This window comes from Topomyia yanbarensis, chromosome 2 (genome assembly GCF_030247195.1).
Source record: "Topomyia yanbarensis strain Yona2022 chromosome 2, ASM3024719v1, whole genome shotgun sequence".
In the NCBI taxonomy this organism is placed as follows: domain Eukaryota; kingdom Metazoa; phylum Arthropoda; class Insecta; order Diptera; family Culicidae; genus Topomyia; species Topomyia yanbarensis.
In genome coordinates, this window is record NC_080671.1 from 359,653,670 (window position 1) to 359,681,503 (window position 27,834).

The 27,834-nt window shown below is 39.7% G+C and overlaps 5 protein-coding genes and 1 pseudogene across 6 annotated transcripts; 3 read left to right on the forward strand and 3 right to left on the reverse strand.

Annotated features, from left to right (window-relative positions):
* Window positions 1–3,402: 3,402 nt before the first annotated feature.
* Window positions 3,403–4,579, reverse strand: LOC131680702 (uncharacterized; annotated as a pseudogene).
* Window positions 4,580–4,918: 339 nt separating this feature from the next.
* LOC131684338 (pseudouridylate synthase 1 homolog) lies at window positions 4,919–6,435 on the forward strand. The gene has a single exon (XM_058967125.1). The coding sequence runs from the start codon at window positions 5,047–5,049 to the stop codon at window positions 6,385–6,387; it is 1,341 nt and encodes a 446-aa protein (XP_058823108.1). The 5' UTR covers window positions 4,919–5,046; the 3' UTR covers window positions 6,388–6,435.
* Window positions 6,436–6,452: 17 nt separating this feature from the next.
* On the reverse strand, window positions 6,453–7,777 carry LOC131684339 (MYG1 protein-like). 2 transcript variants are annotated; one of them, XM_058967127.1, is made up of 3 exons: window positions 7,654–7,777; window positions 7,310–7,500; window positions 6,453–7,244 (listed from the first exon to the last, which is right to left on the reverse strand). In XM_058967127.1, the coding sequence occupies exons 1-3, from the start codon at window positions 7,747–7,749 to the stop codon at window positions 6,500–6,502; spliced, it is 1,032 nt and encodes a 343-aa protein (XP_058823110.1). In that variant the 5' UTR covers window positions 7,750–7,777; the 3' UTR covers window positions 6,453–6,499. The 2 variants fall into 2 exon arrangements, with proteins under 2 accessions (XP_058823110.1, XP_058823109.1); XM_058967126.1 differs by having other exon boundaries at window positions 7,310–7,768.
* Window positions 7,778–8,271: 494 nt separating this feature from the next.
* LOC131681509 (COMM domain-containing protein 2-like) lies at window positions 8,272–9,168 on the forward strand. Its single transcript, XM_058962321.1, has 3 exons — window positions 8,272–8,459; window positions 8,519–8,596; window positions 8,654–9,168. Exons 1-3 carry the CDS (start codon window positions 8,393–8,395, stop codon window positions 9,166–9,168), a joined length of 660 nt encoding a protein of 219 aa, XP_058818304.1. The 5' UTR covers window positions 8,272–8,392.
* A 10-nt stretch (window positions 9,169–9,178) lies between these two features.
* Window positions 9,179–9,803, reverse strand: LOC131681510 (large ribosomal subunit protein mL66-like). Its single transcript, XM_058962322.1, has 2 exons — window positions 9,661–9,803; window positions 9,179–9,605 (listed from the first exon to the last, which is right to left on the reverse strand). Exons 1-2 carry the CDS (start codon window positions 9,764–9,766, stop codon window positions 9,217–9,219), a joined length of 495 nt encoding a protein of 164 aa, XP_058818305.1. The 5' UTR covers window positions 9,767–9,803; the 3' UTR covers window positions 9,179–9,216.
* Window positions 9,804–16,595: 6,792 nt separating this feature from the next.
* LOC131680703 (regulator of G-protein signaling loco-like) lies at window positions 16,596–20,994 on the forward strand. Its single transcript, XM_058961412.1, has 2 exons — window positions 16,596–19,661; window positions 20,971–20,994. The coding sequence occupies exons 1-2, from the start codon at window positions 17,112–17,114 to the stop codon at window positions 20,992–20,994; spliced, it is 2,574 nt and encodes an 857-aa protein (XP_058817395.1). The 5' UTR covers window positions 16,596–17,111.
* Window positions 20,995–27,834: the final 6,840 nt, after the last annotated feature.

Consider the following 27,834-nt stretch of genomic DNA (forward strand, 5'->3'; position numbering starts at 1 on the left):
GAAAATGGCGATACTTACAAATGTAAACATAAGGCTTTTTTCATACATGCGAATGAGGGCTTTAAAACGCAACAAATTAACCTAAAAATTGGGATTCTACGATATTGCTTTCTTAAACTACAGCAAAAAATACATCGGGCGAAACTGTATTTTTGTTTGTTTATTTAAAGTTTCGCCCTCCACGCTCCATGCAAACAAGAAGGGCGATACTTATTTTGCTAGCAGTTTAGTGGCGAAACTGTTTTTTTCGAATTTTTTTTGGATAATCAAGCTGATACCAGCTGTAAATAGTAACAATGATCGCTCTTGAAAAAACCCGGACGAAATCGGTGGTGTAATACGGTAGTTATTGTAAAAAAAACATAAGGGCGATACTTCAATGCTGATAGGTGGGACCGAAAAAGTAAACAATCGCCAAAGGGGCGATACTATCATTTTGTCGATTTAAATAGCAAAAACAAATTTTAATTTAATAATTTCAAATACTTTATGCAGTTTTGGGTTTCGATCACTGAATCATGTAATCTAGGATGTAAAAAACACAATAGTTCTTAAATAGGAAATAAAACCAAGCCTTGAAATATTCACTGTTGATTTTCTGTGAATGGTGTCACTGCTAGTATCGCCCTTTTCAAGAAAAAGCGTTGAAATTTAATATAAACTTTTTTCGAGTGCTTTTTCAAATAGACGTATTGTCAGGGAGATGCTGGCTAGCAGGGATGTTATGCATCTCAGAGAAAATAAAGAGGAAAAAACAAACGCTCTTTGCACTTTTCGTGCGAACCACCGCTCTTCTCTTTCACAATAAACCTCTTCACTCCGATGCGTGTTGCTCCCACACGTGTATTCTACTTCATGGCTGCACGCCACAAAGAGTAGAAATAAAGAGGCTCTTTAGTGTGTATCTTGGTCCCACGCGCACGTAAGTAGAGAAGGCAACCAAAAAACATTTTTAAAACGTTCTTCCGGTCAAACTTTATCTGAATTGTAGTTTAATTCGCCTTCTTACCTGCTTTCCAGTGAGGAGAGGCACAAAAAAGTGGCTCTTCAAGGTGACTCTTTGAACGAAATTGTGCAGCTTTTGGTGCACAGATCTTACTCTTTCAAGTGTCTCTTTGTGCGGTCGTTCTGCACATCGCAGTGTTTTTGTGCTGCTCTATTTTCAATCGGTGTATTTCGGTCTTTGTGGCTCATTGTGTGAGCAAATAACAAGCCTGCTGGCTAGCAAGTATCTCGTACCCAACATCAGCTGGACTGGACCTGATAATCACGGTTAAACAGCAATAAATAATACCTAATACAAATATGTCAATGACTAGTACACGAAACATGCGAAACCGCTTACCCTATATTCTCTTTTTGGGGTGAAGTAACCAAAAAACGGGGTCCAAAGTGCTGGACCGAGGCGAGATGTTGGGTACGCGCAAAATATATGTGATTTGGCAACCACAGCCTACCCCTGCGTATTGTGCGTTTAAATAAAAATTATCTGTGCGTCGCTGATAAACTGACAGCTTGCTGCATTTCCGACGCGATTCGCGACTACGAAGCTGGGTTTGACAGCTTGTGTGCGTAAAGTTCATGTAAATAAATGGATGATGGAAAATGAATAATTTTAAGCGTGCCGTTTTCAACGGTTTTTACATAATTTTATGAAATTGTTAGTACAAATCAATACAAAAATCAACAAACGAGCTAATTTGGTGAAGAAATGAGTAAAAAATGTCGTAGAACATGTTTATTTTGCGTCCTCAACATAACGCATTTTTGTGAAGCAAAAAACAAATAAGTTTTCAAAATGATAAAAAGTATTGAAAAATCACCTTTTCGCCCAAAATTTTATTTACAGATTGAAAAGCAATATGTATCCAACTTATGGTAAAAATTTCTCTCAATACAATTAGTTTTTTATGGAGATATGTGTATTTTTCGTTGGCTATAGTTATACCGGCAGGAGCTATCAATGTACATGGAACAAAATGAAAAATATACTGATGTGCAGATTATCTGTAGTTTTTAACCACGCAGACGGATGTCTTTAACCACGGAGAGAATATCTCAGTAATGGGGAACAAGATTTTAGAACTATATACTTGCATATAGTTTGCATGAAAGAAACACGGGTGGGATTTGAGCAGTTGAACGCAATCTAGGTAGTTTTTGGCTGGGCAGATGTTTCCGCTTGGCATCAGGAGCAATACACACCGGTCAAAATTCGGTTGATTCGAAATTTTCGTACTTCTGTTCAGAATGTCCAACCACGAGTGTCTTTAAAAGTTATACTTTCAGTGAAATTCGACTAGTTTATAAGAACCTTTCTTCACGTTCTCTATTCATATCCAATATGTGCCACAAACATTAATAATGCCAAGAAAAATTGGGGACGAACGTCTGCAATTTTCCAGGATCCCTACATGTATTGGCTGTGTATGTGTAGATTGGACTAGACTAGACCTTTCTTCACTTTCCCTAGCAAAAAAAACAAACTATATCCGTTATGCTTAATTATACGGATGCTCCATTGGCTCACGCCATTAAAATGACGTTTCAATATGTTGGTGTATTAAAATTCACAATTTGCAATTAACCTAGTGGAAAACCTCTGCTAAAACGTGAAATTCTTATTCCATATTTTCTGCGAAAAAGCTTTGACGAAGGTTTGGTGGCTTAGTAGAAAGGTTTAGCGGAAATCTATTTAACCCCTTTCACTTATGTACTTAACTCAATATTCTTGAAAATTTGAAAGTGGTCCATTTGAAAACTGACGAAAAATTAACACCATTTATTTACACTTGCATCACCCACAGGCACAACTTTTGTAGATGGCGACATCGTACCTTCGATGACGCGAATTGTTTGATAAAATTGAATATTTCTCGCAGCCAGCGTTGCTAACTTTATTTTAAAAAAAACTGGAACCTCTCTTTAAAAAAGATTGGAAAAAAACTGGATGCCCGAATAACCAAATTTATCCATGCAAAAAGGGAATGTCAAGTTTATGGATGCAAAGTTTTTTTTAAATAAAATGTATCTATTTTTAATAAAACAGGATTCTCAAATATGAAGACAAACATTATTCAATATGAAAACGCTCAGCTATTAGACAAAATAAGAAAACAATTCTCATATATCAGCGAATTTAAGTTTAAGATAGTATAAAAGTGATCGCTACTAATTAAATATAACTTTTAAATAATTTCACATCACAAGTTTTAAGAAATTTGAAATGTTAAACGAAAAAAAAAGTTCTTCTGCTCTACCAATGCAATTATCAAAGTATTTTCGATGGGTTGCATCTTCAGAATTGAGCAGATTAGAAGCCGTACATAAAGGAATGATAGTTGCGCAAAACAATAATAGTGGATGGCTGAGAATATTAAAACGAATAGAATTGATACTGATTCATCTTGTCTCAATGTTGAAATCCAAACTGCTTATATCCTGTTGGGGCCCCTTTTCTGGCATAAATACGCCACCAGGTAAATAACCACAATGCCCGAAAATCTTTTCGCTTGGGTATATTCTAAATCGGGTAACAACATCGGGCAATATCGAAGCACCTTCACGATGTTGTTTTTTCAAAAATCGTTTAATGAGACCAAATATAACTTCAATCGAATTGAAGAATGGACAGCACAGTGGTAAAAAAAAATCGGAATTATGCCAATCGAACGAAGATAGCGTATAATATTTGCATCACAATGGATTCTTGCTCCGTCGAGAATCCAAATAGAATGTAAACCTAGATACTTTTGCACCTCTTTGTTTTTCAGTACAAATTTCCGCCAGCACTCGAAGGATATGTTAAAAGTACCCTCAGTCCAGAAGCTATCTAACATTCCACCTACATCAAGGAAACACAAAAAAGATACCCGTGGCTTCCTGAAGAACTCGCCTCGATACAGAATTTTTTGGCCAATTATGCCATACCCCTTTTTACGTAGCATATTCCGGTTATCAAAACTTCGTCCAAGAAAACAAGGTTGCTAAGATCCCAAGGCACAGATAACAAATCAACGGATCAATCGTGTTATTTCAACCTCCCTAATTTGCACGGCTCTTCGCTCGATACACTTCCACGTCAATCCTACCTCATGGAAGATTATGCACATCGATGACACGCTAATTGTTATGAAAAACTTCAGATTGAATCTCTGTCTTGCTTCAACGAGCCATTTTCTCATTTTAGTACTGAACTTCTTTTACGTCTGCATTCTGTGTTTTCGCTGATAAACTCCGTTTTGTTCATATTTGATGATCCAATGGAGATATCTGACGTTTAAAATACGCACACTGAAGATCTTGCATTTTTATACTACCGCCACACCCCTTAATCCCAGAAGCGGTTTGTTTTCCTCCCATTTCGCCGCGTAAATGATTTGTTTTCCTCCCAATTCAAACGTCGAAACGGCACAATACCAACGCAACTGGATAAGTCAATGGTCGCTAATGATTTCCCGTAGATCCGGGCAAGTTTCGTTCTTGGGATTCCGAGAAATTTATATCCATAGAGCGCATGATATACGGTGTTAGGCGAGGCATGTTGATGATGTACTGTTTTAATAATAGAATTGACCATTTCTGTTGAGATTATCGCATTAAATCCTTCAAATCGCGTAGAAACTTTAACAAAATATTTAAAATCTGGTTTTATAAATGATAACAAAGTTAATGTTTTGACACAAAATGTCAAAATCACGATTGACACATAGGTCGGAAGTGCGGAGGTCGGAAGTCAGTCTTCCGAACTTTAATTTAGTGCTGGCGACACAATAATGAAAAGGAGTAGTTGTCTACGCATTAATGGGTATTTTATTTTATCAGTGCATACGGTGTATACAGTTTCACCTTTTCAATTTAGAGTATTGAGTTTAGTACAATAATTTCGTAAATAAAAAACTGTCACTTTCCGCGTGCATGTACTGCGCTTGTTTGTTATCACCTCACGTATCCCGAAAATAAATTAAATTTTAATTGGAGAACTTTTACGTTTCGTCACTTTTAGTATCTCAAAAGTAGGAAATTGCCGCTGTTGCTTGATTGCAGATGCTAACATTGTTCCGTCGTATCGCAGTCTGCGCGAATTATACTGCTGGTAACGTTCTATTGAAGGTGCATACTTACCCGTATTACACGGTGTCCCGGCCACGAGCTTTAAGTTTTCTCAACCAAATGGCCGAAGCAGTAGAACAGAAAATCGCCGAAAATAAGAACCGTGGCGAGGAACGATATCGTCAAAAACGGCAAGGATACGACGCACAGAAGCCCCGTTACAATGGGATTGTCAAAAAACGCAAATGGGAGGATCCTCCATCCGATCCGGAGGCGGTCAAAGATTTCGACCCTGCCTCGCGGGTGAAAAAGCGGAAATGTATCATTCTAATGGGCTATTCAGGTGTGGATTATCTTGGAATGCAACGGAATCCTGGTACAAAAACAATCGAGGAAGACCTACTTGCGGCAATGCTGAAGCACGGTTGGATTAGTGACGAAGCCTTTAAGCAACCGCAGCAGGTTCAGTTTCAGCGAGCTGCTCGCACCGACAAGGGTGTCTCGGCGGCAACGCAAGTGGTATCTATCAAATTGCCGGAGAATTTGAATATTGATGCGTTGAATGAGGATTTGCCTGCACAAATTCGGGTTTTCGCAATCAAACGTGTGACGAAGGGATTTAATTCAAAATCTAACTGCGATGCCCGGACATACACTTATACTTTACCAACGGTGGCTTTTGCCTTGCACGGTGAGACGGTAGATATTTCAAATTATAGGCTCCCGGAGGAGCGCCTTAAAAAAGTTAACGATACTTTGAAGCTCTTCGAGGGAACCAAGAATTTTCACAACTTTACAAGTCGAAAAGAATTTATCGATCCTTCGGCGAAGCGATTCATTATGTCCTTTGAGTGCGACACACCTTTTGTGCCAGAAGGTTCCACTGTTGAATTTGCTACCATTAAAATCAAAGGCCAAAGTTTTATGCTTCATCAGATCCGAAAAATGGTCGGTTTAACGCTGGCTGTAGTGCGTGGAGTAACTCCCGCCGAGACGATTATCAAAGCATTTGACGAAGTACGTTATGGTGTTCCCACGGCTCCAGGGCTTGGGCTAGTGTTAAGCCGGATTCACTATGAAAAATACAATGCTCGCTACGGACAAGATGGGTGCCACGAAGTGCTGGATTTTCAGAAGGAAGATGATCTGATTCAGGAATTCTTTCGGAAGCACATTGCTTCCACCATCGTGGAGACGGAACTGCAGACAAACTCAATGGTGGAATGGATTGAAACACTGCCCTTGCACAGCTATGAACCACGAGAGGATAATGAATCGCGAGAAATGAAAGGTAAGCGAAAATCGAACGATGATGATGAGGATGACGATGAGTAATTTTTTCTACAATATTTCGGATAAAAGGTTGGTAGTCCATTAAAGTAACTCGATTAGTTGGGCTTCGCTAGAATGTATCCGATGGTCCGATATTTTATTATGCAAAAAACGTTCAGTCTTCGGTAGCTTCTAAACTAGCGACCGCCATTTGGAGTGCCCCTTGTCGCGTTCTATTTCCACCAATAAAACCCGTTTGATGGCAGAATGTAGCTCCTTCAATTCCGGAAATCGTTTCAAGCTCGTCGTCTCTCTGTCCACGCCAGGGAGCCGCCAAAAACTTTCTACAAACAAAGCTAGCCGATTGCAAAGGCACACATATAATACGCCAGTCGTTTTCTTTGTTGTAGTAGATGACGTACTTCGAAAGACCCGTAATGCCATAGTCTTCCTCCAACTCATAAAGATGTTCCTTCCATGGACAGAAATGTTCCAATTCCAAAATCGCCCCAGAGTTGTGAACGTCCAATCGTTTATTGACAGCATTCTCGACTAACTCTCTGGCTGGCCACCAGCGAATCGCGTAGTAATGCACCTTATCGATAAATTCTTGTCCGACATACGTCTTTGCCTTTTCGAAACGCTTGGTTAAATCTGTGTCAGCTACTTTTTCATTCCAGGCTGGGTTAAAACTACCGACTCGAGCGCTCAAATGAGTATTGATTGTATATTTCGGTTCTCCATCGAACATTGGAACACCATTATCGATAGCGTCTACTTCGGCTATGAAATGGTCGTAAACTTTTCGATAGACTCCACGGATCATATCTTCAGACGGATTTTTGATGGAATTCTGTGAAAGAACCTCTCGGATCACATCCTCTCCAAAATAGTTATAGATCAATCCAGCGGAGCTTAACCTGTTGAAAGTGAAGCGTTTTATGAAACATCCGAACAGAAAATGTAAAATTTGCAAGGGTCTTACCGAATTTCCCGTTTTACTTTCGCCTCGGGTTGCAAAGAATTTATCGTCTCATTGAAGCTCTTTTGATGATGGTCAAATCGATTCTTCTCTCGATCGAATACCGCTCCAACATCCACTACTATATCGCACTGATCCAGCAGTTTTGAATCTCTAGTTCTTACAATGCTGGCATTGGCGTACCGTGGAAGTTGCTGCAGCATAAAACAAGCTAGCAATTCGTCACAGTGAAATATTCCATCGTGGGTTCCTATCACCAACTCGTTGCTTTCTTTAAAACGCTTTGAGAAGTCTTGAACTGCGTCGGTACTCATGCTTAATCGATTCAGGTTACAGAATACACTTACGGTAAATGATGACCGTGACTGGCGAGGAAAACTAAAGATGCAGTATTTGGTTCCGCTCACGAAAACGGGTAGTCGCTTTGACAGATGTTGGAGCATGCTTCGATTGTTTACCTATTCGCTTGTCTTGTCACATGATATGTGCATGTGCGCGGGTGTTTTTAGAACACTGCTAGATCAATCTCGAGATCAATCCACCTAGTAGAGTACTGATATTTTGTTGGTGTCCCAAAAATATTTGAATATTCGATATTGCGTAAATTACAATAAATCTAAACTTTTTACGCATACTCGTAATTAATCTTTTGATTTATAAAATTTAGAAATATTTTTACGGCTTAGAATATTAAAATATGCTAAAAAAATACACTACAATAATTATGTAATTGAATTTTGTATATTAGGCATTCGATGTCACTCTTATTTTCTAAAGATCTTTTATGCAATAGAAACAAAAAAATACAAACTCCGTTTGTTCAAACTGAGAAACACGAACTTTCACAAGATCTTGTAGCTTATTTTTCGTCGATATAAAAAAGTACCATTAGGCGGACGCGAGGCAGGAATTTTGTTAATGGAAATATTGACAAGCCCACTTCAATACGTCAATCACACTTGAATTCTATATCATCAATATTTGATTTATTATCAATATTTTTCCGCCTCTACACACACTACAACCATACAAATTCTGTTTTGCTTGAATTTAATGGTTTTTATAGGATAAACAGGAGGATACACAATGGCTCAGCTGGTAAAACAGGAACAGGATAAACATTTAAAATTTGTGCTCGATCAACCTGAACAAGGTAGCCTTGATACAGTATTAATTCACATAATTAATACACTAACTAAAGCTTCTTTACAGTCCTCGTAGAATTTTGCAAATTAGCCATCGAATATATCAGCAGTGGTATCAATGAGAAAAAGTGCACCATAGCCGCAAGTGAGTAAATTATCCGTCTATAAATTTGATTAAAAGAAAACATTTTCAATTACGCAGAAAAACTGGAAACAACCTTCGACACGGTGAAATCCTGTGTGGAAGCGCTGGTCTGTCTGCTAATCGATAGCACTAAGCTGCACAGCAGCGAGAGCGATTTTCAGACGCTAAAATCGATCGATTTTACCGATGGACAGATTGCAATCCTCTGGCAGTTCGTCAGCAGCAAGCGGAGTCTGGTGGAGAACATTTTGAAGAACTCTGCCGACGGCGAGCTACATTTTCGCGAACTGGAATGGCGATTAGAAGCTAAGGTTGCTTCACGAGCGCTGCACAAACAGGCCACACCAGTGATTACGATGAAACTGCACCTGGACAGTGAGGTCGTTAATGAGCACAAGGAAAAGCTTGAACAGAACGATAGCTCACCAACCAATAAGCAGAACACACGGAAGGAAATTTTGCTACAGACTGACCCAACGAGTCTGGTTCATCTGATTCAGGTGCTTGAACAAGCCTTGATAGATTCCAAAACCCACAGGGTTAGAAACTTCGTTAAATCTTTCCAAAAATAGACTAGTATGGTTTATTTTGTTCAATCACTACAATATATTTCGCTTTGTTCATTTTATTTTAATAGTACTCTCATCGAAATACTTGTTATATTTCTTCCATTGATATCGCTGTTTTGGATCTTTTTTACTCCACGAGGGATTAATATTTGGCATTAACCCCGCCTTCTGTGCCATAATAACTAGGTAGCTTATTCGACGTTGTTGACGCTTACATAATCCTGTTACCCGGCGTGGTAGTAAACATCCATCGCTCCGCAAGTACTGGCTTAGGATCAGTACATCTGTATGTTTGATATCGAGCCCCAGAGTACACTGAGGACAGAAACGTTGCCCATTACGCGCAGCCTCCGCTGCCTGTGCGATCAACTGTCCGGCTCTTGGTGAGGGAACATAATCCGCGCTAACCACCAGCGAGTCGTTCTGGGTAACTTCCTTGACTGCAAGGAATTGATTATCATAAGTGAACAACTGTGATCATACAAGAGTACTCACTTTCTTTGAGCTGTTTTACCGATGTAATGCTAAATAGACGCAGTGTATTTTGAAAACTGCCTGTAATGTCGCCGATTTGCAAGATTTTAGCCCGGAACAGTGCCATTTCGATGGCATTGATGATTTAAAAAACAAAGGATGAATGACAGACATATTTTAGTACAACTCAGGGATGTATTCAGAAATAGTCAGCTGATTGTTAGGAGTATGACATTCAGCGTTGCCAGATAAACCTATTTATTGTAATTTATATGATAAAAGGGTATAATACGTCGGAACCGAAATAGTTTTCATAGATGACGGAGATAACAAAAGGCGAATCGAATGTATATACATTATTGGAAGTCAATATAATCAAAACAACATGGAAAAATCTCACCGGGAACTCCGCGGTGCCTTCACGACTTCTGGCAGAATGCCGCTACACGTGCGTCTCCTAACAGTCGACGAGGGACTTCCGAACTGCCGTCTGGGCTTCACACCAGCACGCAGAAGCAGTCCCACAAGCCGGCAGATCAAACACAGCAGCTAATAGTCTCTTGTTGGCATCAGGTGGGTAACATTCCTCCCGGGAACGTAGCGTCTAATGGTTCACTGATAATTCACTATCAGAATTACGGCAAACTGTTTTTTTTTAAATTAAAATGCACTGCAGAAAACTGACAGCGAAAAAAGCGTTCTACTCTAGACGAGAGCTCGCCTACTTCAATCTATCTTCAGTTCGTAATACGTGTAATGGGCCTTTTTTGACAATAATCGTTTACGTCAACCGCCCAGTTAGATTAAGTCAAATTGTATTTGATTAAGTCATCCTACGTTAGTCCAATGCGTTGGATGTTTATTCAATGAACGCCCGACATCTTCAACTGGGCGTTGCTGTCAAGCTGGCGTGAACGATTATTGTCAAAAAAGAGCAATTAAACGTATTACGAACTGAACAATTTAGACCACCATTATGGTACGTAAAAAGCTGAATTCGTTTTATTTTTCGCGAGGCATTTTTTTAGTTAAATACCGTCATTTTATTTTTGTATTGGCTTCCTGATCCATCTGAGAAAAAGTAAATCTTTTGTAAGCCTGGCAATTTACCTTTTATGAACACTGAACAATGAGTCAAACATTAGCGAACTGCGACATGAGGGACCATCCATAAAGGACGTAGCATTATATGGGGGAGGAGGAGTGTTGGTGTTGTTGTTGTGATATGTGTCGACAGGGGCAAATACAAAAACATATTTTTATTTGACGGGGGTAGGAGGTTATGTCATGCTACGTAGCTTTTTAAAGGGGAATAGGGTTTGACCTGATGTCACAAAAATATTGCCCGTTTCAACTAATTAACATCGTTTTTATTTTTTAAAAACTTTCACGGGACAAGGGAGGGAGGGTTACCGTCAAACAACGTAATTATCAGAGGGTGGGGGGGGGGGGTTTATTTAGAGGTTTGTGACAAAATGCTACGATGGGGAGGGGGGTGTTAAAAATCACTCAAAAAATGCAACGTAATTTATGGATAGTCCATTTTGGTATGGTGACTGTTCTTAACGACTCGTTGTTTGTGTGGTCGGAAAAACGACACTGGTTATGTTCGATATTATACCAGACAATGTTCAATCTATTGTTGAACGTTGGTTTTTTCAATGTTTGATGCAATGTTTGGCCAAATACAAATTAAATACGCCAAGGTCCCGTACAAAAGGGTCATCATTTTTTGACTCACTGAAAACTAGATTTAAAGAACCCTATGCATGAATTTTGTTTGACAAGTAACAAATACTGAAAAATAATAAGAAATGGCAACGCGTTTCGATAGATCTGATCCAAGCATGTCGTGCTTAGATTTGTTTTTTCGACATTTGTTTGTTTTCGTCGTCAATTTTTGTAGATTCGGCATAGGTGAGGAAACATTACCTTAAACTTATCTTAACGGTAACATTTTTTATTTACAACGTAGCACAATAAAATAGAGAAGAAATTCATCATAACTTCAGGAGAATTTCAGCTTCAGGACAATCAGCTAAAGGAGAAGCCGCTGTCATGAGATAGCAGTTGCAGCGGAGACATCGGTAGCTTTACTACCCAAAGTAGCACTTATTTGTATGACAGGTGCTGAGTCTAACTTGCGTATATTGAACAGTGATCTGAGGTAATAATACGGTTCAAATACTGCAGGGTCATCGCAGCTACATACATCATGTCAGCTGGGATGGTGAATACCTGGAATCTTGTGAAAAATTATTAGATTTTAATCTTTTTAGTCGTGTTGGCTGTATAGTGTCCGCGAAGTAGCACTCGGACGAGACGGATAAGATGGATAATTCTAAGAAGTCCAGAATAGTGCACTCGTACAAAGTGGATCAAAAAACTTTCGTGACGATTGAGAGTAACAAATATCCGCTCAATAACACGGACTGGCGTCTAAAGCTCGATTCAGACGATACATCAGCTCCCGTCAACAACAAAGAACATCATCACGCCACCGCTTCGTCAGGAGAAGTTAACTGCATTTCTCGTGCATCCGTTCACACGTTCCGTACGTCAAAACGTACCGTGCCGTTGATGTTGTGTGTGACTGTCTCCATTTAACTGTAGTTAAAGGGAGTAGCATTAGCGGATGGCGAGGTGGTGTTGATACTTATTTGACAAATAATAATCCGGCAGAGCCTAAGTCCAACACGAATGTTCAGGATAGCGGTATGCAATCAGGATCGATGACAAAAACTGTAAATTGACAATGAGATCAAAGAAAATATATAACCAATGCACATCTATAGCGGGTCGATCTGCTAATGAAAGTTTGAATCGAAGCGAAGCTTTATTATGCGCGACACCAATATGGTCCATCTAATATGCATGCTGGCAAAGATCGGATATCGTTACGACATGACCCATAGTGTGACGATGGATTCAGGGAGGGAGTTCCTGTGGACATGTTCCGGCTGCCCATGGGAAAATCATTACACCTGACCTGATTAATGTTTCTTCAACTGTGCCGCCAAAAGTGGAATGAAAATAGTCCGTAATCAGGACCAACCTGCAAAATTCTACAATTGTATCATTCCATTGTTAGCAGTTAGTCGAATAGTTCAGCATGTGAAGAGTTTCAAGTTTTTAATCAGAAAAAATGCATTCCATTTTTGGATTTATTGACAATTATTTGCAGTGTCTTGGTTAACCAGTCTTTTTTATGACAACCTACGTATTATTTGAATTTTTGTTAGATATCTTGCACATTAATGCTACCTCAACGCGCACGATACTTTGTACATTTCAAGCATATTTTTCGAAAACAACGTAACTACACACAGAAAAAAAATGTTGGTAAAAATAAGAGTTGTTCACTCTTAGCAAAAAACAACCAACGCATACTCTTAGTTTAAAAATAAAACTTGTTTTGAGTACTATTCTTCATTTGCTTAAAAGGAAAACTTTTACTTTGATTCTTATTCTTGATTAATTTAAAAGTTTTACTTTCAACCTAATAGTTGGCGTTGGTTGTTTTTTGCTAAGAGCGGAACACTTTTACTTTTACCAATATTTTTTTTCTGTGTGTAACAAAAGTAAACAAACTGATATTATCACTTTCCCGCATTCTAAGCTTCTTAATGGACATAATATCATTGCGACTACGGCCCTTTGGTCGATTCATGATCGATATTAACATACTTTCGTTTCATTATTCGGTAATGCTGTTGAAAAATGCTCGTTCGAAATAATAACGAACAAGCAACTGACACAACAGCAGTGCATAAATACAATTTCGTCATATTATAGTTTCGTTTTGATACTGCTGTAACACTTACGTTATTTTAATTTAATCTATTTTTGCATCTAAATTTTTAAATTATAATCCTACAGTAGATCAAACCTAAATAATTGTGGCAATGAGACTACAAATGAGATACTAAAATCGACTAATTGAAAAATGTCGAAAGTGTTAGTGGTGATTAGAATAACGTAACACAGATTGTTCAAGGTTTTTCGGAATGTGTCCATTGGGAAACAGAAAGAATAAACCGGAAACGGTGAAAATTCAAATGATTTGAATCGAGAGATTTCCCAGTCTCTAGTTGGGTGCGTTAATTACTCCGCCATCGAGGAACTGTGATGATGTCATCACAGATTCCCAACAGTGGAGATTCCAACTCCAATGCCTCTCTGTTTTCAAAAATTTTGCTTGATTTTTTCTGTTCCTTGGCACACTGCTTGTCTGCTCCTCGACTTGGAGAATCCCAGGATACCCTTTATTTACGCAGTTTATAATGCAAACCGAAATTTTTCCTTATTTGTGCGAAGGTCGCTGTGCTGGAACAGGCGACAATGAATGCTTGAAAGGCTTTCTTCTGAAGTCATGTAACGAGGCCTATAAAAAAAACAGAGGAGCACAAAGTGAGGCTTAGTTGATTCTCTGCAAATATGGCAAACCAAAGTATAAAATTTTGTATCGTATTGTCCCCCTTTCGATATTTTTAAGCATCCGTGGCACGAACCTATTGCACTTTTGTTGATAACAGGATGTATAATATTCGTGTTTTTGTGTGTTCCTCCAAGCTCAAATCGCATAAAAACATCTATTGGAAAATTTTTGATTGAGTTGAAACTGAAACGTTAATCCGTTAGTAAAAACAAATAGATTTTTTCAGTTCTATTGTAACTTACATCTGAGAGAACAAACTTTATGAATACTATTATTCGGTCCTTTTAAACAGATGCAAGCACATTTCAAAAAATATAACTGATATTTTCTTAGCTTTTTCAAAAATAATAAATAGTTTCTATGGATACAATTTTTTAAAATGTCTCTAGCTCCAGCAATGCCAGTTTTAGCAAAATTTCATCAAAGTACACTGTCACTTTGACAGTGTACCTTTTCCAGGTACAGGGTAGCGTAAAACGCGTCCTCGAAAAATCATGAGAGCATTCCGTATTAACATATTTGTATTTGGTTTGGCATATGGTACACATTTATGCAGGTAGGCATCCATTGTACCGTCACATTCAATCCCTTGCTTTTCAGAGCTGCTCTGTGTAGCGAAACATCTCTGATCACATGATTTGTTTTGATTTTCTCCTTGTTGGTCAAATACAGCTTTTAATGATTCGATCTTTGAACGGTATCAGCCGCCAAGCGATTGACATAGCAAAGAGAAAAAATGATTCGATTCAAAATTCAACACTTTTTCTTGAAAAGGGCGATACTAACAGTGACACCATTCAAAGAAAATCAACAGTGAATATTTCCAGATTTGGTTTTATTTCCTATTTAAGAACTATTGTGTTTTTTACATCCTAGATTGCATGATTCAGTGATCGAAACCCAAAACTTCATAGAGTATTTGTAATTATTAAATTAAAATTTGTTTTTGCTATTGAAATTGACAAAATGATAGTATCGCCCCTTTGGCGATTGTTTACTTTTTCGGTCCCACCTAACAGCATTGAAGTATCGCCCTTACGTTTTTTTTTACAATAACTACCGTTTTACACCACCGATTTCGTCCGGGTTTTTACAATAAACGATCACTGTTACTATTTACAGCTGGTATCAGCTTGATAATCCTAAAAAAATACGAAAAAAACAGTTTCGCCTCTTAACTGCTAGCAAAAAAAGTATCGCCCTGTTTGTTTGCATGGAGCGTGGAGGGCGAAACTTTAAATAAACAAACAACAATACAGTTTCGCCCGTTGTATTTTTTGCTGTAGTTTAAGAAAGCAATATCGCAGAATCCAAATTTTTGGGTTAATTTGTTGCGTTTCAAAGCCCTCATTCGCATGTATGAAAAAGCCTTATGTTTACATTTGTAAGTATCGCCCTTTTCACAAAAAAGCGTTGAATTGTTTTTGTGTGATGCTGCCCTAATAAAATATACACGAACTTTAACCCATATAGTCCAACGATTCCACATATTGTTTAGATGATAGCCTGAACAGGTCGTTAGGCTCTTGAATGATAAGATGTTTATTAGGGTGGCTGTACACCCGAATAGAAATGTACAGTAACAAAACCATGATTTTCACTGTGACAGTAGCAATAATTTACAGTAAGTTTTAGTGTTATGCTACAATACAAAAACAATAAACTTTAACGTTTTTACAGTAAATTTCAATGTAAAATAGACTTTTACAGTGAAAAAGGGGGGTGGTTATGTATCTTAACATTAAAATAATCAATTTTTCTCCATACATTTTTTTCTCGAAAACAGTAAAATTTAATGTGAATGCACTGTATCAGTTTTTTGCTGAACAGTGAAATTTATTGTTACATGAAATTTTATTGCAAATCTACTGTGAAAACTTGGCATCGAACAACGTTGAAACAGTAATAACTATAATATTTATTGTTTTATGATTGTTTGTAGGGTAAATGCTATTGTAAAATTCTATCCGGGCAGAGATGCCATAACCTTGGCAGGGGACTGTTTTTTATATCAGTGTATGCATCATTCATTGTACTAAACTACCTAACGCCCGCGTTCTGCGAACGTGTTCCGCCCCAGCCGATAGAAAATTTAAACGTCAAGCAAGAGAAAGGACAGCCATAAAGCAGTGGATGATAAAAACAGTGGGAGGCCGACAGTAAAAACAGACGAAGAAGAACGCTTAAAGATCTCGGTCTCTTGGTTAGTTTAGTTCAGTTGTTTATTTCACTATTTTGTGCCAAAAAAATCACTACTTTCAAAGTCATTTTCATATCCGAATCAATGTCAAACGGTGTCACAGTTGTTACAGTATATCAATTTCATAAAAGTTGGCGAGATTTTGGAGCGATTGATGTGATTTACGGAAAAAATCGAGTGACTTCAATACGACTATTGGCAAGGAACGGGTCAGCAGCATCAAAAAGCGTAACTTTCTCGTTGCGTTCGATGTCGCGGATTGCTCCAGTGTGTGTGTTACATGATCCAATAAGAAAACATTCGAATCCGACGGTGCGTTAATCTTCGAGTGTCAGCTGGAAATCTGAATACGTGCGGATTGTGTGATTACATTTTGAGCGTTAGTGTAAACATTAGGGCTTCAACGCATGACGCCAATATTTGATGCAACGAACAGTTAAAATTAGTATGAAGATAAACTGAAAATTTTCAAAGAAACCCTCAATTTATTGAACCGCGTATAATGACAGCTTTCTAGTTAAAACACTCGCTGGAGTGTGAGTGGTAAATACCGCATACGAGCTTCACACACGACCAGTGGAAAGGAATGCAGACATCGCAGAGCAACAACATTCAGCGAATTAACAACTGAACGGTCGAAGATCACCCGCGGCAAGAGTTGGTGCGTTCGAGCGACGGGCGAGGGATGCAAATTGCGAAGGCAACAACTGCGGAGTGGTGAAATGATTTTGACATCATTACAATTTTTCGGTTTTCCTCGCTTCGAGAGGAACTACATTTTCATTGAAAGCGTTTATTGGTTTTGAAGTTTTTAGATTACCACTCGGCGAAGCAATGCATGGCCATCGGAGAAGAAAGAAGCGACCGAACTACGGTATTCGGTCGGTAGAGGTCAACCGCGGATTAAACGGGTTTGGGTTCACGATTTCCGGCCAGCAACCATGTATACTGTCGTGTATCGTGGCAAACTCTCCGGCGGATATAGCAGGATTGCGAGCGGGCGACTTTTTGATTTCAGTGAACGGGATGAATGTATCCCGATTGCCACATGAAGCAGTTGTGCAGCTGATTGGGAACACCTATGGGGCGATAAAAATGGCCATCGCAGAGAACTACTATTCGGACAGTTCGGATGAAGACATTTTATTCCAAGGAAGTCAGCAGAGGGCGCGGCCAAAGTATCTTCACCATAAAACCAAATGCAATCGTTCGACGGTGATGGGAAAACATACCGAAATGAGTGGGAATGTTCCTGCAGCAGATTTGGTCGGAACCTGCGAGAGTGCGGCGGCTATTGTTGTAAACGATTCTCCAACGGCGTATAATGTTATTCATAGTCCGAATGCAAGTAGCAGCTGTGATATTTCTAATGTCAGTGCGATGGTACGACTGATACAACTTAATCAGGATCAAGATGAAGTGCGAGCAGGTTCGTCACGAAATCAGCCAGGATCTGAGATTTCACTGGAGTATAAGGCTGTCGTTGGGTATCTCGGAACTATAGAGATGCCAAAACAGATTGCTACAAGTTCCAAGCTACAAACCGTTAGGAGTTGCATTAGAAAGATGCGTCATGAGAAACGTTGTCCCACAACGGTTTTAATGACAATACTTCCGTCCTGTTTGAATCTCATAAACACAAGCAATGCCATTATAGCTAAATATTCATCGGTTAGACTTAGTTACGTGAGCAGCAGCAGCGAAAATGATAATCGTTATTTTGGATTGGTTACATCGGCAATATACGCTGATGGTCTAATGTGCGAAAATTCGGATATCCTAAATCAACGGAAGGACGTTGTGATATCCAACAGTTGTCATGTTTTTGTGATTGATTCAAAGCTAGTTGATCATGCGTTTCATCTCGAGAAGGCCGATTTGTTTAAAATAGTGTGCACAAAGGATCCAATCACTAACCTTTGCTTAGAATTTCCTAGCAGCTCGGAGTACGTTGTCAGTCTAATTCGCAGCATGTATAATCTGAAAGCACCCGTGAAGCCGGAAGGAGCCCCATGCAGTAGGCCTCCTGTTGCTAGAAGCCTTAATCTAGATCAACCAGTTCGTCCCTATCCGCGAGCTCTAAATGATGCAAGGATGAATGGTAGGGCTGTGGAAGATCCTCACGACTTGCTGGCGTCAAATTCTCCACAGCCGAGCAACCACAGCGAAATCACTACAACGTCCAGTAATTCTGATTCAGGCATAGGTTTCCACAACGACTGTCGAAACATATCGGACCGGATTCTCGTTGTTGATTTTCCGGGTATCCCAAATCACCAGCAGATAGGTAATGTGCGAGCACACTTTCGCAAGTCACATCCATTCGGTCCACCCGTGCGTCCAGTTGGAATTATCAACGAACTACCTCCGAAATTAGATCCAATCCGTAATATTCGATGTACAGGTCGATCGGAACCTAGTCTTCAAATTTATCACGGTAAATCAAAATCCGCTGACTACAATTATCCAATGGCCTGTGGCATAGACCGACTCACCGTTCGAGCCCGCCCAGATCCAAAATCCTTTATTTCGGACCGTTCCCCTAGTAAGGACAACGCTCTGAACAACCTCAGCCAGCAATCCCCTGTAAAGTACGAGCAGATTTACCCAAATCTACCAAGTCAACTGGATAGTTGGACCGCTGGCAAAACAGTGGATGAGCTAGGTAATGTTGTTCAGGAACGTCCGATCGATGTCCCTAAACTGGAAGAGGTTTTCCATGATCTCGAACGCTATAACAGTGATAACGTGAAAAACAGTCTACTGGCTGCTCGATCCTGTGACGATATGATCCTGTCGTTCGACAAAGAAATCTTCGAACCGAAAGTTCAACTATCCGCCGATGATCTGACACTGATGGCAAAGAAAGAAATGGACCCCGTCGGAGACGAACACGTGTTCCTACAACCGGCGAAACCGATCAAACGTTCGAAGAAAGCCTGTTCACATAAAAGTAAGCAGAGTGGCCCACCGGATGACGCTTCCATTGGATCTTCATCAAACCGTTCGTCGCAGCACAGCGGTACCGGCGGTGGAGATAAACTGATGTCGTACAAACTTAGCCCTAAGGTGTTCGGTTTAGCTCGGCCAATGTCGATGAGTTTTGAAAACGTATCCAGCGTCGGCACCACCGGTGTTGAAGTAGATAAAGTGCGCAAAAACGAGAAGGAGGAACACAACGGTGAACGAAGAAGTCGGCCGTCGAAGAGGCTTAGTGGTGGGTTCTCTGCTATTTGGGGTAGTTTGCAGGAACTGAGATCGGGTCTGAAGCATGAAGATAGTGCAATGAACATGGAACGGAGTGATAAAGTGACTAGAAAACAGCAGGAACGTCGACTGATTCTGGAAGGGGCCTACAGTGAACCGGATCTACGCTATGATGAGGTAAGAATCAATTGGAGATTTGTTTTTTCAGGAAATGGGTCAATGAACCATAATCGCCTACGCCAAAAGATAAGACTAACGAATCCAAAATTTTTAGAAACGTGTCCAATGGAAAATATACAGAAAGCGAATTGCTGAAACTTCGGAAATTTGCTCTCTGTCTATTTTCCATTGGACACGTTCTTGAAAAACCTTGAAAAAAGGGAGAAGCATGACTCACGTCAAAAGCTAGGATTATATCCAATTTTTTTTATCGATCGCAGCAGGAAAGAGAAAGAATGTTTGTCCGACACTTGTTATTACTGGTACTGTTGTGCACTCCACAAGTGTCACGCGAGGAGCGAGTTTAAGTTTATTTCACAACTCTGCTCGTTGAACTCCACAAATTTCTTCGCAACCAGCTGACTGATCAGTTCTACAACGGGTTCCAGAACGTACAGTTCGTCCTTCAATGCAGTCTTGACACTTTTACATTGTCCGCCAACATCGAACATGACCTGCCCCGCCTACGTCGGCCTTTTTGACATCTGCGAGTGTTAAGCTCAAAACCGCACGCGTCTTTGACGCCATAAAAATGACCGATCGCTAGATATGACACGTTGACCTGCTATCGACAATCCATCTCGATAGACGATTGTCCGGCATAAAGAAAACTGCACGTCCAGCTCCATGATCTTGTTGCTTCTTCGCATTTTTGATCTTCAAACATCTTCTCTTATCATTTCGGCTTTTATTCCATCAACTTTTTGTTGCCAACCATCTCTTACAGCTCATTTTGAAGTGTTCAATTTGATTATGAAAGGGGCACACTTTTTCCTTCTGTTCACCTCTCGCATCCGATTTCATCGCCTTAATATGTACTGACTGTACTCGTTCAACCAGCTTGCTTTCACCGAATCGACAGTCCAGTCTGCGTCCATCCACGTTTACACTTTGTACGAACGTACGAATCAACGGAAGAACACTGCGATCTGCAGCGGCGCATCCGTCTTGTGCACGACAGCTGCTACCTTATCGCACAATAAATTCCTCCGCGTCCACTGCTAAGCATATCTTAATAATGCATCATAGTGGATATCGCTGCTCCTTTTTTATGGCTCTTCTTGAACGCATTCCACATTCCCTTGAACTGTTCGCACCGTTAACAAGCCTGAAACGATTCTCTTCCAGAAACAGTCAAATATTAGCCTGAGCCCTTTGGTCCTTATTTCGCCACTCGTTCGTCACTTCATTCGGTTCGCCGCGTCACTATGAGTCAGAGATCAGAGATCAAAGAACCAGAACTCGTTCGGATCTCCCACTCTCCCAGATTGTCGCGGCATTAAATCCGTAGATTTACTCTGCACTCAAAAAAGAAAGAAGTATTGTAGTGTTGTTCATCCCATTTAGCGATTGTGTGCCCAAACTCAATTCTGAGTCCAAGATGTGTTCATTAATGAAATGTTAGTTAGTACTCCATAAATGCTTCTAACAGTAGGCAGTATTTTTAATATACAACAGCAGTAAAAAGTATTTTCAGGTCATAGTGGCAATAGCCGTACATTTTTCCAAAAGTGAATGGTTCGAGAGCGTCGTTTCGAGCAAAGGAGACCGTTTAGCTGCGCGTGATTTGTGTCCCGTTTATTTTGTTAAAAACACTGTTTCTCCTATAATATTTGGAACAAACCGCTCAAATTTTGCACTTATATTCTGTCAAAGTAGACTAATCTATTAAATAAATTGACGCCACATCGCTTTAAACATGGTGAACTAGTTGATAGCTCCTATGTTTGAGTAATCCGGGAAAACGAGTGGATCACAGGTTTGCTCGCGAGGGGCCGCCGACGCACCATCGGAACCCGGTGGATCCCGCTTCGGATCCTTGGTCTCAGTTATGCGACGATGCCAAGGGTTAATTGGTATATACCCTAATTTTGGGTAAAACGGGCAAACGAGTATATCACCAGTTTACTTGCAAGGGCCATTTGGTATGCAAATTTAAAGAACAGCTTATGACTGAAAGAAGGAATCAACCCTTACGTTTCTGGCAAATATACACATATACATATTTGCCAGAAGCAAGGATTGATTTCTTCTTTAAGACATGAGCAGTTCTTTGAATTTGTATACCAAATAGCGCTCGCAAGTAAACTGGTGATCCACTCGTTTGCTCAAACTTAGGGGTTGATTCCTTCTTTCAATCATGAGCAGTTCTTTGAATCAATATACCAAATAGCCCTTGAAAATATCGCATAACCGAGGCCAAGGGGTCAAGAAGCGGCGAACCCTCACCAGCAACCTACTCGTTTGCCCGGGTTACTCAAACATAGGGGCTATCAACTAGTTTAACTACCATACTTAAAGCGATGTGGCGTAGCCACATTAGGCGTCGACATTAAATATAACAGAGATTTCAATGTATATTTCAAATTATGCCAAACGATCATTATGCCAAATGACCATTATGCCAAACGACCATTATGCCAAATGACCATTATGCCAAATAAACATTATGCCAAACGAAAGCATGTGTCCCTTGCTGTTATGCCAAATGAACATTATGCCAAATGAACTTATGCCAAACGAACTTATGCCAAATGACGTGCTCCCATTGAAATTTGAGGTGAGAAATAGTGAGAACATAAATAAATATCACTTTATAATAACAAAATATTTAGGGAAAATTGTAGCTCGATTATAACTGTTATATTCATTGAAATATGTGGTCAACTTCGATATTCAAATACACATACCAATGGATTTAGTAGATATTTTAGGATTAGCCGATAGATAATGACGGTTCTTAGATACATGAATGTAAATATCTTGACTTTTTTAATGAGAATTCATCGCTTTTATTTTATTCTAATTCTGACGGATCATGCTGGTTGAAAAAGAAATAAAAAAAATCAAGCAAGGCTTCCAAATTGTGTAGTAGCTATCCAGGAAACCGTCATGTTGGATTAGAAGCTATTGCACGAGTTTGGAGTTTTCGCTTTTGGTAGCTTTTTCGCTCAAATATTCCTCTGTGCAATGGATCTCTCCCCTAGGTTAAGGGGTTCAAACGCTCGTGCCCTTCGCGATAACACAAACCTGGTCACAAACGCGACCATGCAATTGCAATCCTCTACACATACAGCCGCGATTTTGCCAACACCCCGGTAGTTAAGTAAACGTAACACCTATAAACTTACAAACGCGGTCTCAAACATTAACCCACCACTCGTGCGATCTTGAAACGGCCACGTCCGGATGTCCAACCGAGGTCCTAGCAGCCTAGACCAATGCCTCCAGTTGAACCAACCAAAAATGACGCTCAAGTTCACTAGACAACATGTTCCATGGCGACATGACCTGGAACGCTAGTGATATGGGGAAACTGATTCTCTTCTACCATCTGTACCATACACTAAAAATTAAGCTTTAGATTAACGGTCCGCGCGCGATCATTAAAAAATACACGCAATATGATTATAAAATCGAAATTATACACGCAGAGTCACATACACGTGACAAACACGTTAATATACAAATGCTTGAGCCCTTCGCTACCATCCACGGCACCTACACCTGCGATCTCGTAAATATGAGAACATCCCGGTGATAAAGTGAATGTCTCAGCTCCAATAAATTTTCAAACGCGGTCTCAAGCGTGAACCTAAAAACTCCCGCGGTCTCACGATTAGGAATCGGTCACTTCCGGATGTTTCTATCCTTGATATCAACAGACTAGGTCCATGCCTTCAATTGGATCAATTAAAAAAGAAAGCTCTCATATCCACTGGACACCACGTTACATGGCGACATGACCGAGGCTCTAGTGATATGGGTTAACTTACTCCCTGTCAGAATGTGAATTGTACACCCAAAACTAACTCTCAGAATGAAGGTCCGTGTGACCATCCAAGAACGCACGTGTATATAGGAATGGCCACACGGTTACAAAATTCAGTCTTGCACACGCCAAGTCACGTGAACGCGAGTACACGTGACAAAAACGTTAACATACGAACGCTTAAGCCCTTCGCGATGAATAACGCACATCTACGTTCGCGATAGCGCAAACTTAATAACACCCGGTAATAAGGAGAACGTTTTAGCACTTACGAAGTTTCAAACGCTGTCTCAAACGCGAACCTACAGACGTCCGTTTTCGCGTGCTCATGAATCGGTCACGTCCGGAAACCATTACTCTCTGTCCCAATAACTTAGGTTCATACATTCAGTAGGATCAATCAAAAAATAAAGCTCGTATCCACTAGACAACACGTTCCATGGTGACATGTCCAGGAACTCTAGTGATATGGAAGATCTCACTCTCTTTTAGCATCTTAGCCGTACACCAAAAATAAAGTAATAGATTCACGGTCCGCGCGCGATTATCCAAGAACACACGCGAATGTGCGAAAGGCACACGGTTATAAAATAGAATTTATACACGCGAAGTTACATACACGTTAGCACACGCGACATACAAACGCACACGCGATCGAACACGTTAACGTACAAATGCTCGAGCTCTTCGCGATGATACACGCGATCGCGAGTCCCTACGCCCGCACATACCTGAACCGTACAATGAATATCACATTCAGAATCACGGCCCGCTACAATTGGCCTAAAGCAGTGTTTTGGTGGGCGACATTGCCTGTCTCGTCTTATAATATCAGTCCTCCTTCTTGTTGTTGGTATATTTAATTGCATTGCCACTATGTCTCTTTATCGGTTATTAGTGTATAGTTAACATTTCGTCGCTGTTGTGCTATCTTATGACAAGCGCCATTTAGCACTTTTCGAGAAAGACGATTTTCAAAGTTTGAGATTGAATATCTTAAAATTTATTAATGGTAGAAGCTTTTCGGAGAAGGCATTCGATGCTTCTATCTGTTCTGAAGTAATTTCTCGATTTGCACGAAGATCGGTTAACTATATTTACAGTTTTTGCTCAAAATGTAAACCAAAGTCGCTCGCAAACGTGTCATAAGTGTGTATTGATGATAAAATATGTATGACGTGTCACAAATGTGCACAGAAGATTTCATATAAAAATGAATCATAACTGATTCGTAGAATTATGCGTTATAGATCACTATGTCCAATATTATACTTTTCCATGTGATAGTAGCAATATCAGGTTACAAAATAAGGGTATTGGAACACAAAGTTTTCCGAATTTTCCTTCTTTATTCGGGAAAAACAATAAACAATAGTTGGTTCTATTAACAATTTAGAGACAATATATATGTTATTGTTGACAGGCGACTAGACGAAGCAAATGTTCTTCTTGCTTAATCCATCATTATATCTCGGTATACTTTCCAGAACTAGTGGAAATTTCATAAATCTTGAAAATATAAGCCAACCATTCCCAGAAAAAAGTATGGTAGGAAAAGTTTTGCTCCCTAGACAAGAACCTAGCTAATGGTTATGGTTGATCTTTATAGGAATTACCTATGTCATCAGAGACATCTGTTGGCCAAAAAGCTTATAGCAAGTCAACAAACTATGAATGTTGTCCGTTTTTTCTTTGTCATAAGATAGCACAGCTCGATCACTCAAGAAACTGGCGCTTGTCATAATCGTGTTTCGCTATATCTCAGTAACCCAAAAGAATTTCAAAATTCTGAAAACGCGACTTTGTAGAGATTTTAGAATTTAGTAGTAGAATTTAGTAGCATGTCTAACTCAGTTCACCTCAAAATGGCGTTTGTCATAAGATAGCACAACAGCGACGATTTGCGCATACCAGAATAGCCGCACGTGGCATATTCACCGAGTTGTCAAATATTATCTTACCGGTTTGTGTAGATATTCCTAGAATATTGTTTTTCAAAGCTTTTGTATTAAATCCACGTCTATATTTTCTTTTTTAAATCAGCGGCAAAGAATTCCAGTTGCTCCTTTCGCACGATGCAGATTCGTCTGGATATTCCTTTAGTTTTGTAACTTATCATTTGAGTACCACGACTTTCGAGGAAACAAAATGTCCACTGTGTCAGAGATTTGCTTAATACAGTAAGGGCAACGCCCATGATCCTCCGTTCACGACTGGCATATTTTATACCCGTCAGCCATTCAGTCCTCGACACGGAGATACATCTTGACTTAGCGATTCCTGCTTTCAGTCGCCTCTTGCTACTAGGGAGCAAGAACCCAGTTGATCCATTCTTGGCTGAGATACTTCAACCCAACGGATGCCACACGGCCCAAAGGTTGTTTTTTTAGAGAAAGATAACAGACTTATCATCCTCCTAGTGGATCACAGCCAACACAACAGGTTCGTCCGTACATACCGAAATTTGTAGACAGAAACCCAGCAAAACTTCAGCGAACTTCATTCAGCTGAAAACCTTAGCAAACCCCACACTGTTAAAAATCCAGTAAAATTATGCCAAACCTGTGCGAATAAAGTTCAGTGTGTAGAGTGAATAGTTCACTGCATCACTGACATAGGAATGCAGGAAGGGCTTCATACTGGAGAAGTCGCCCCGATACTTCCCAGGCTTCGTTTGTTTTTGAGAATATTTTAAACCCCCTGAACAATTTTAAACATAGCACAGGTCGCATGACACTATGGAATTAGAGTTCCCTGTTTGTGGGTTTTTACCACCGGAACAGGTTGTCCATAGTGTAATTCTTAGACGGTTGAAACAACCACTACCCGAGCAGAAAGAAAACTTCCGAATGCCAAATTCAGGTATACTGCACCCAATACTTGAAGACCACAATAAGGTATTGAGGGGCCTTGCATAAGAGGTAAAATACCTGAAATAATAACTGAGACATGTACTACGAATAACTAGTTTATAATGAAACGTATTATTATAATACCTGAATAATAACAAAACCTTTTCATCCTTCCAATAACAAAATTCACTGTATGGAGGCATTCAATAAGGTATTGATTTGGTACATAGTAAAATAAAGTATTATACCTCATGCAGGTATTAAGCAGGTATTAAGGACTGCTCCCATAGATGGCCAAACAGCCTAATTAAGATGTTTTCCCAACAGAAAAAAATATGCGTGGATCATTGTTGGTAACCTTCTACAAAAGTACACAGAGATAAATCCGTAGATTTCCGTAGAAAACATCCTCTTTCCGTAAATTTCATCTACGGATCCGTAGATCCTCCGAAAACCTTCAAATTCGTAGATCTACGGAGATTTCCGTAGATCTGACATCGCAGGACGTATCAACCACCCAAGAGTACGCTCATCACCGAAGCCCAGGGGATTTTGTTATATTAGTTCTTAAGAACAAAGCAATCACTAAACGATTGAATATTTTTTCGCTCAGCTGTCCAACACCGTCTTTAGGCAGGCAAAGTATTTTTTAGGTTTTGAAATTGCCAAGAATATTTAAAATTTGTTTAATGAACATTACCACTAAACACAAAATAGTTTTACCCCAACCGCCAACTAGCCCCGGGCTCCCCTAATTTGTCAAATGCACATGAAGGTGAAACTAGAAATACATCTGGTTTGGCATTTCAAATCTTTATTTTGAGTTATTAACAGGTTCAGAGGTAATATACATCGCTTTGTTTGAGCTTCAACAAATTCGTCAGTCGCCTTAAGGGACAACACTTCATATGCGACCGTTTGTGTTCATTTTGGTGTTGTCCCCTAACGCAGCGGTCGTGAAAAAAATTTCCTAAAAACCCATTGCATTTGACAGAAATCTATACGAATATTCAATCAATGTGTGTGTATAAAAGGTATGAGCATTGGGAAGAAATGCTGGTGCGGGTGACAACATACCATCAGGTTTTACTAGTTTTATTTAGATTTTTTTAGACCCCACGGTGTTGGGAACTAGAGGATTAAATAAAGGGCTTCAAAACTTCCCTGTTTGGCGCGGAACACACCTGGTGTTGCATTTGCAATGCCAATACTGCAAAAAATTGATCTTCCATCGAAATTGTGGCCTGTCTGAGAAACTTTGACTCTAGTAGCATCGAATTATATTTCTCGAAAAGTGCTGTATGGCGCTTGTCGTAAGATAGTAAAATAGCGACGATATGCCCATTTAAATTAAGTGCAAAATTTCAAAATATGATCATGGTATTTTTCCAACATTTTATAAATTGCTTGTTGTTTCGATCAATACAGGTCTTAATGAAATCTGCTGTACAACAAATAACTCAGTTTGTTTACCCTTATCACCCAGAACCATTTAATTCAGCACACT

Coding starts and splice junctions, on each gene's coding strand:
- LOC131681509 (XM_058962321.1), top strand. CDS start 8,393: ATGGCTCAGCTGGTAAAACAGGAACAGGATAAACATTTAAAATTTGTG. Junction 8,460..8,518: donor GCTCGATCAACCTGAACAAG/GTAGCCTTGATA, acceptor GCTTCTTTACAG/TCCTCGTAGAATTTTGCAAA. Junction 8,597..8,653: donor AAAGTGCACCATAGCCGCAA/GTGAGTAAATTA, acceptor TCAATTACGCAG/AAAAACTGGAAACAACCTTC.
- LOC131684339 (XM_058967126.1), bottom strand. CDS start 7,749: ATGCTCCAACATCTGTCAAAGCGACTACCCGTTTTCGTGAGCGGAACC. Junction 7,245..7,309: donor AAAGTAAAACGGGAAATTCG/GTAAGACCCTTG, acceptor CACTTTCAACAG/GTTAAGCTCCGCTGGATTGA.
- LOC131684338 (XM_058967125.1), top strand. CDS start 5,047: ATGCTAACATTGTTCCGTCGTATCGCAGTCTGCGCGAATTATACTGCT.
- LOC131681510 (XM_058962322.1), bottom strand. CDS start 9,766: ATGGCACTGTTCCGGGCTAAAATCTTGCAAATCGGCGACATTACAGGC. Junction 9,606..9,660: donor GGTAAAACAGCTCAAAGAAA/GTGAGTACTCTT, acceptor AATTCCTTGCAG/TCAAGGAAGTTACCCAGAAC.
- LOC131680703 (XM_058961412.1), top strand. CDS start 17,112: ATGCATGGCCATCGGAGAAGAAAGAAGCGACCGAACTACGGTATTCGG. Junction 19,662..20,970: donor CGGATCTACGCTATGATGAG/GTAAGAATCAAT, acceptor CCACTCTCCCAG/ATTGTCGCGGCATTAAATCC.